Below are 7,811 nucleotides of genomic sequence, written 5' to 3'. Positions count from 1 at the left end.
AAACAAAATACTAGTCGTTGTTTCAATAACTTGTATTTTTGCTAATGTTTCGCCCACCAGAACGGTAGGGCTTCATCAAGATTTTGAAACAACGACTAGTATTTTGTTTAGCATTACACCAGTTGAACGAAAAATTTGTTACAAATGTAGCATCATGTTACCACTTTGGTTTAGTAACTTATAGTCGATTAAGTGTTCCTGTGCACCAAAGCAGAGATTTGCAAAAAATGACCGAATCTGAAACAACAATGTTTACACCTCTATAGGAGTGCTCGTTGAGTCGCCGAACGTTAAAAGGACTTCCTTCTCTTGGGAAACAAAATCCGGAAAGGCACTGCCAGCAAAACGCAGCAGCAATTTGCTACCTTACAGCCAGCTGAGTAAAGTGTAGCCATACCAACGCAACCTTTTTCTGGTGCATAAGTTGCTATCGTGGTAATAACAGTAAATAATTGACTTAAGAACAGCTATCGCCGCATTCAAACGCATTGAGCCGTGTAATGAACAAGTAAACTGCTTATCTAGGTCAAACTGGGTGCTGTATTATGAGGAAATATACAGGTTTGCAAGTGTGATTGTTGGTAGTTTGTAGCAAGTAGTTTGAGTGAAATGTCGACAGGCAAAGTATCACTTGTGCATGAATTTGACTGCTCTTTGGGCGAGGGCCCTCATTGGGATGATGTCAGTCAAACATTGCTTTTCGTGGATATCTTTAAAGCCGCCGTTCATCGATGGAACCCTACAACGAACATAAGAAAATCCATCTACTTGCCAGGTTGGTGTTCAACCAAAACACCATTAATAAAATCATCATACCATAACCCATACTACCCTTTACATTAAACAGTAGGCAACACAAAAGTTAGCTGAATCCAAGGTGACCTAAACTACAGTGGCTGCGAATATTTGTTCAAGCAGGAATATAATACAGCCAGAATGGTAAACCGTCGCTATGTCAACAGATTCAAGTATCGGAGCGGTCGTGCCGCGAAAAAAGGGGGGTCTAGTTGTGGCAGCTGCCCACCGCTTTGCCTTTGTCGACGAGGAAACCGGAGCAACAGAAACGATCCATGAAGTCAAGCAGCAATCACCAGAGAGTCGATTTAACGATGGAAAGTGTGATCCGGCTGGCAGGTTTTGGGCAGGTAATTAAACACAAATTTACTCTTTTTTAGAATATAGAGCAGCGGTTCCCAAACTGGGGTCCGCGGTCCTTTAGGGGTCCGTGGGGCAATTTTTGGGGGTCCGCGAAGCGGTTGAAGTAATTCTATAATCTTTTTTGGCGTCAGTTTGTGCCACTAAATAAGTTTAAATCAAAGTAGAATTGAGAATCGACTGTCTCCATTGCTAAACAATGGCCTTTATTGAATGACAACTATCAAAAATGCAATTGTTCGCGCACAATCGTAATGTTTTTTGTCCTGTTTGTGATGTCATATGCTGTCTTTGTATGATTGTTATGCGCAATTTTGCATAATTAGCTAAAATCCTGCAATCAACTTAAGTTTTTATGAAATACACATTTAGGCTTAAGGACCGCGAGCCCTCGAAATAATGGCAAAGGGACCGTTTTGAAAAAAATATGAAAAAGTTTGGGAACCACTGATATAGAGGATAAGCCAGAAGGTAATATTGCATTGAGCCAATTTTAGTTCAACATTATCCAAGCATCATAAGCATGTGTGTATTATGCACAGTCCCTGCCGTGAAGCAATATTGTGATAAATACATAATTTCTTTTGGGACCAACGGTACCGGTGGTCTTACAATTCATAGCTTAAAACTTCTAATTGTGCAGGAACTATGGGACTTGAAATAGAACCAGGCAAACCAAAAAGAAACCAAGGCGCTCTGTACTGCCTCCATAAGGATCAAAATGTGACAAGACATGTGGCACCAGTGGATATTTCCAATGGTTTATCATGGACAAACGATCAAACCGTGATGTACTATTGTGACTCCTATAGAGTGAGTTACAACATGGCATTGGCAGCTTCAATACATTTGCTGAAATCAATTAGATATAAACATATAGATGTTAACGCGAAAAGTCATGTCCAGTTGTTTTGCTGTGCAGTATTGTATCGACGCTTATGATTACGACGTGACGACTGGAAGTATGAGCAATCCGAGGGTGGCTTACAAGTTTAACACCGAAGGAGATGAAATACCCGACGGGCATTGCATAGACGTTGACGGTAACCTTTGGGTCGCCATGTTCTTTGGGGGAAAAGTACACCAAATCGATCCTAAAGTCGGTAAGTGGACAATGTGCTGGTTGTAAGATCTGACTCCACAAATAAAGAAGCTATGCTTTGCTTTTAAGATCGTATACATATAGTCCCAAGTTTTAAAGCCGTTCACAAATGTTGTTAAAGTCATCTTCTGTTTTTCCGCATACAACACACGCTTTAACAGTTCAACAATATCGTTTTATCACTTCTAAGTCACAACGGTTGTTTACAATGGTAGGAATAACACAATGATGGTGTTTCGGTAACTTGACGTTAAGTTTCAATGAAATCGTGTTATTTCACTTATACTCAGATCACAACAGCAAACTTCCTTAACTTATGCAATCATTAAACTATCGCAAACCTCTTATTTTTCTTTTGGCTAGCTTTAGCAACTTTGTGTTACATATCGCAGGCCAAAAAATTCGCACGATCAAGGTAAGCGACGTTGCATTGAAAACCACATCAACCTGTTTCGGTGGCCCCAACCTAGATGAACTCTACGTGACTTCTTCGCGAAATCTTTCCGTTAACAAAGTAGAAGGTGACACGTCAGGAGGCCTGTTCAAGGTATTTGTCCAATCAGCCTAAGTTATGTTCAAACGGTGTACCTCAAATCATTTAAAAAACTTGGTATTATTAAAGTTTAGGTAAACATAAATATGAGTACTTGTATTGCAACATAAAACCATATATCACGCCATGTTCTTAGATCACGGGACTTGGTGCAAGAGGTCTACCAGCTTACGTTTATGAAGGATAAACTTGATTCGATGGAGTGATTTCACCTACACTTGACATGAGACGTGCAACTAAATGCTGACTAAAGCGCCAAAAACATCACTTCACCAGCTGGAGAGACATACTTGTTTTGTTGTTGTTTTCGCGAGCAAAATGTGCACATGAAATCTGTGCAATACAAAACGTTCATACCTCACCAAGAAACTTTTGCAGTCAGAAAAATGCACGACGTGTGCAAAAACCTGCAAACACGGGGCTGTAGAAGGTTGGCAAAAAACAGAAAGAAGAAAAATACTAAATGTAAAAAGGTGACTTTCATCAGTAAAACATTTCACCTTAACATATATCTTTAACTTAAAGGGTTTCTAGTTTTTATTAGTGTTTACATGACACAGTCGTTACGTATGATTGTAGGCAGAAACATATGGTACACCACTTACAAAGTTGCAGAAGCGTGTCAACTGGGCCTTGATGGTCGAACTCAGTCAGTAATTGAAGCACCACAATGACAATTGTTCGTATTTTTCGGATTTATACTACTTGAAGATCGTATATTCGTCGGGGACACCGGATATACCCACTGACTGCCTACCGAAACAAATGGCACAACTGACAATATCTATCAATTCATAAAGTTTCTTCAAAGAAGGTGTAATTTTAAAGGTACACGTAATGTTAAAAACGCGTTTGTCTCGTTATTCCCTTGGCAGCTTTTGAAGATATTTTACCCTTTCGTTCTTGCGTATAATTTAGTTTAAACATCTAGTTTTGATTTAAACTGACGGCGTATGTGTAAGTCAGTTGCAAAACTTTGCTTACAGGCGTTTCTGACAGCGACTATTGCAATATAGTGTGCGAAAACCTTCAGCTACATTTACAGCGTCTTATCGACGAATAGTTTAAAGCAGCGGAGTTGCAGCTGATTGGGTTTGGCGCCAAAGGTCAATAAGTAACTGATTAAACAGCTTACTCGTGAAATTTTCGGCAATGGCTCACAACGGTAGGCTAATCAGGTTAATACTTTGCAGTTTACACATATCAGCAACAGCGTAAGTTATAGACGTAATTTACTAAGTTATGTGGCCATATGCAACTGAAAAACAAACAATTCCCAAAACAAGCTTTTTAGTGCAAGGCTTAACTACATTTTTTAAATATTGTTGCTATTTTTACCATGTGCTGCATTGAAGGCTAGACAATGACAGGCAAAGTTACTATCGTGCGCGAATTTGACTGTTCTCTTGGCGAAGGCCCTCATTGGGATGATGTATCGCAAACATTGCTTTTCGTGGACATTAATAAAGCTGCAGTACATAGATGGAACCCCGCAAACAACCAAATGAAATCAATTTATTTACCAGGTCAGTTTAGTTAACTGTACTACAATGCGTTTACACCCGCTGAAAATTGGACAATGTTTTTGTCATGCAATATAAGCCATCAACAAGCAGTAAACTGTTCGCTCGAGTTTCACTGGATTTGTTTAAACTAGTTTTCATAGCGACATTCACATGCATTATAAACGAAGGATATATGGCATTATTATACTCCAAGACAGGGTCAGTAATCTTTTAAATGCCCTGTGCCAGTTTATTTGTTGTGTCAAAATGGTAATGGTTTAGCGTGCCAACTTTTCTGTGTTTAATAATTGTTCATTCCAGTATAAATAGGTATATATAGTTTAAACAAATAGTATGAAATTTTAAGACTATTACATCATACCTACTAAAAATGCATTGTAATGATCTACATCCATAAGTTCTTAAATATGAACTGACAAATCGTTAGACATGCAACTAAAAATTGCCTCGCGTGCTCTATGCCTTAGGCTAAGCTATGGCACAAATCAGACATCTCTTTCATGCATGGTTTAGCAAGCGTTTTCACGACTCCTAAACTGTGTCAACAGATTCTACAGTGGGGGCGGTCGTTCCGCGGGAAAAAGGGGGTCTAGTGATAGCCGCTGCCCACCGATTTGCCTTTGTCGACGAAGAAACGGGAGCCACTGAAACGATCAAGGAAGCTAATCTCGAGTTTCCACAAAGTCGATTCAACGACGGGAAGTGTGACCCAGCTGGTCGATTTTGGGCAGGTAACAATCAGATTTAATAAAGATAAGGTTTGATAAGCCAAGATATAATAGTGAGTGTCCTAGTTTGGTCCCCAAATTCTAACCCGTTTTAATAGTAATATACAACACAATAACGCACACCGCCGATCGCACAAAAACCTTCCATGTGTATAAAACAACTTTAATTGCTCTGATACGCCACAAACAGAATCGGATGTGAACCTTTGGCAAATCTAGCACAAATAAAGAAGAGCAAAAATATTACAAAGCATTTGTTGTGCGCTAGTGTTGAGTTAATTATAAATTAATTATACAAGGATATACATAATATGTTATACAGGAACTATGGGAAATGAAAAAGAGCCAGGCAAACCAAGAAGAAACGAGGGGGCTCTGTACTGCCTCCAAAAGGACAAAAGTGTTACGAAACATGTGGCACCGGTTGATATTTCTAACGGTTTGTCGTGGACTGCTGACAAAACTGTCATGTACTATTGTGATTCACTGCGTGTAAGTGAAACACATTTTAACATGAAACTTTGAGAGGCCTTTACCTTCAGCTAATATGTATTGGCCTTTTACACAGTTTTGCATCGATGCTTACGACTACAACATAGCTAATGGTGAAATGACCAACCAAAGGGTGGTGTACAAATTTAACAGAGAAGAGGAAGGTGTCCCTGATGGACACTGCATCGACGCCGACGACAACATTTGGGTTGCAATGTTTTTTACCGGACAAGTAATAAAGATCGACCCTAGAGCTGGTAAATGTGGCTGACTGTATAGTATTGTTGAACATAATCACAGTGGTTCCCGACCTTCATGAACGGATTCATTACGTAACAATCCAAAACATTTCATTCGACCCAATAAACTACATAGTAGATGCTAAACCATACAAACATCATTTTAAATTGGGTCTTTATTAACTTCGCAGGTTATATTTCCAGACCTAAAGTGTCTATTTAAAAAAAAACATGTACAAAATTAAAGTAAATTCCTCCCATCAAGTTCTAAATATCCTCTTTTGGAAGCAATTCCTTCCCGGTCGGGACCACTGCTCTAACGTGCGCTAGCATTATCCTTTTGAGGAAATTAGCAAATGTCACAGAGGAACATAGTTTGGTGGAAACAAATGCTGTTAAACAAACTTCAGTAAACGTAAAATACTGTAAATAATGTAAATTCATTGCTCAGGCAAGAAGCTTCAAACGATTAAAGTCAGCGACGTGGCTGTAAAAACTACCTCAGTGTGCTTTGGTGGTCGAAATCTCGACGAAATGTACGTTACGTCAGCCAGAAATCCGTCAGTGAACAAAGTGGATGGTGACACGTCAGGGGGCTTGTTTAAGGTAACTAACTACCGATATTAAATGTAGTTTTTAGTTTTGCCGTTCACTCACTAGCCTCGCGTGTTTGAATGTTTGATAACTGTTGTTATTTCAAGACTGATTTATGCAAGTGGTTTTTACAGATTACAGAACTTGGTGCGAAAGGTCTACAAGCAAATATCTACGAAGGATAACCACTATTGATTATAATTATGCAATGATTGCTACATTATACTATTACTGTTAAATTGCTATTTAAAGATTTTTTATGTTTATTACACAATTATATGTAATAAACAAAAATTCGAAGAAACCTAAAAACACGCCTTACCTTAGCTTTGTCTTTCCGCTAAATGTTACCGTTGACTGAAGGGGGGATACTTCTTTAGGTTAAATGTTTCAGGTTACCATGTTGCAAACACATCTAAATCCAACCAGCAGTTGTGCTTTTTATCCAGTCCAAACACTACTTGTCGAATCCGCTTTGCTACATACATGTTGGTTGAAGAAACAAGTTTAAAGTAACTACAATGCTACACACAGATCATAAGCTCCAGCAAACAAAAACATTCTAAAAGAAAACAAAGTACCCTACAATACAGCAATATTACGTCACAAACTATCCTGTTAAAACTGTTCTTTAAAGCAATGCAGGGTTGAAAACGACCTTTCGGTGTGCAAGTCAGCTGACTGTAATGTAGTTCTGCAGGTATCAACTTTTTACTCATTCTGGAAGGGTGGCTTTACGTGTAAAGATTTTCGGCGTGTTTTGGAGCGTCGCTACCTCGGGCATAGCAGGTACGCGTTTCTTGTCATGATTAGTTATTTGTGTCGTTGCAGTTTCACACCGTATTGTATGCATCAAGTATGGCAAAGATAGATTTTTTGCAATACAGTATTGAAAGTTGTTACTGAGGTTTGGCGAAAATTTGATCAAATAAGCTTGTAGCTTTGTGCTGGAAAAACCAGGACATCTTAAATTTTAGCACCAATGACCATTTTGGCAACGAGATATTCTGAACAGAAATATGCCGCTGAACGATCACCGCGCGTTTTGCTTATTCACAAAATATTTCAAGATGACCGCTACTGGCAGGTTGACAAACATCGACATCATGATTTCGGCATTCCATATGGTTGAACAAGCTTTTTGGTCAATGATAAATCGTGGATTGGTGTCATGAAGACTAATAACATTCGAAAACGACAATCGGAATGCTTCATATACGACCTTAGAAGTGGCCTACATTTAGACGTTGCGTATTATCTCGAACTAGCAAAACGAGGTTAAACGTGTTGTCATCCAGTTTTTTTTATTTTCAAAGTACTCCTATAAAGTAGCCTAGAAAATAAGCACTCTTGTTATCTGAGCTTGCCAATGAAATCGCACTCTTATTATCTGAGCTTGCCAATGAAATCACCGCCTGCAAT

At 38.9% G+C, this 7,811-nt stretch overlaps 2 protein-coding genes across 2 annotated transcripts; both read left to right on the top strand.

Annotated features, from left to right (window-relative positions):
• Positions 1-383: 383 nt before the first annotated feature.
• On the top strand, positions 384-3,716 carry LOC145239292 (regucalcin-like). The gene is made up of 6 exons (XM_080102599.1): positions 384-775; positions 963-1,145; positions 1,799-1,968; positions 2,078-2,258; positions 2,650-2,804; positions 2,947-3,716. Exons 1-6 carry the CDS (start codon positions 610-612, stop codon positions 2,995-2,997), a joined length of 906 nt encoding a protein of 301 aa, XP_079958725.1. The 5' UTR covers positions 384-609; the 3' UTR covers positions 2,998-3,716.
• Positions 3,717-4,117: 401 nt separating this feature from the next.
• Positions 4,118-7,217, top strand: LOC145239293 (regucalcin-like). Its single transcript, XM_080102600.1, has 6 exons — positions 4,118-4,336; positions 4,885-5,067; positions 5,387-5,556; positions 5,633-5,813; positions 6,247-6,401; positions 6,524-7,217. Exons 1-6 carry the CDS (start codon positions 4,174-4,176, stop codon positions 6,572-6,574), a joined length of 903 nt encoding a protein of 300 aa, XP_079958726.1. The 5' UTR covers positions 4,118-4,173; the 3' UTR covers positions 6,575-7,217.
• The last annotated feature ends 594 nt before the right edge of the window (positions 7,218-7,811 follow it).

Source organism: Phallusia mammillata, chromosome 7 (genome assembly GCF_965637545.1).
Source record: "Phallusia mammillata chromosome 7, kaPhaMamm4.hap1.1, whole genome shotgun sequence".
Classification (NCBI taxonomy): Eukaryota; Metazoa; Chordata; class Ascidiacea; order Phlebobranchia; family Ascidiidae; genus Phallusia; species Phallusia mammillata.
This window is presented reverse-complemented; position numbering and strand designations above follow the sequence as displayed.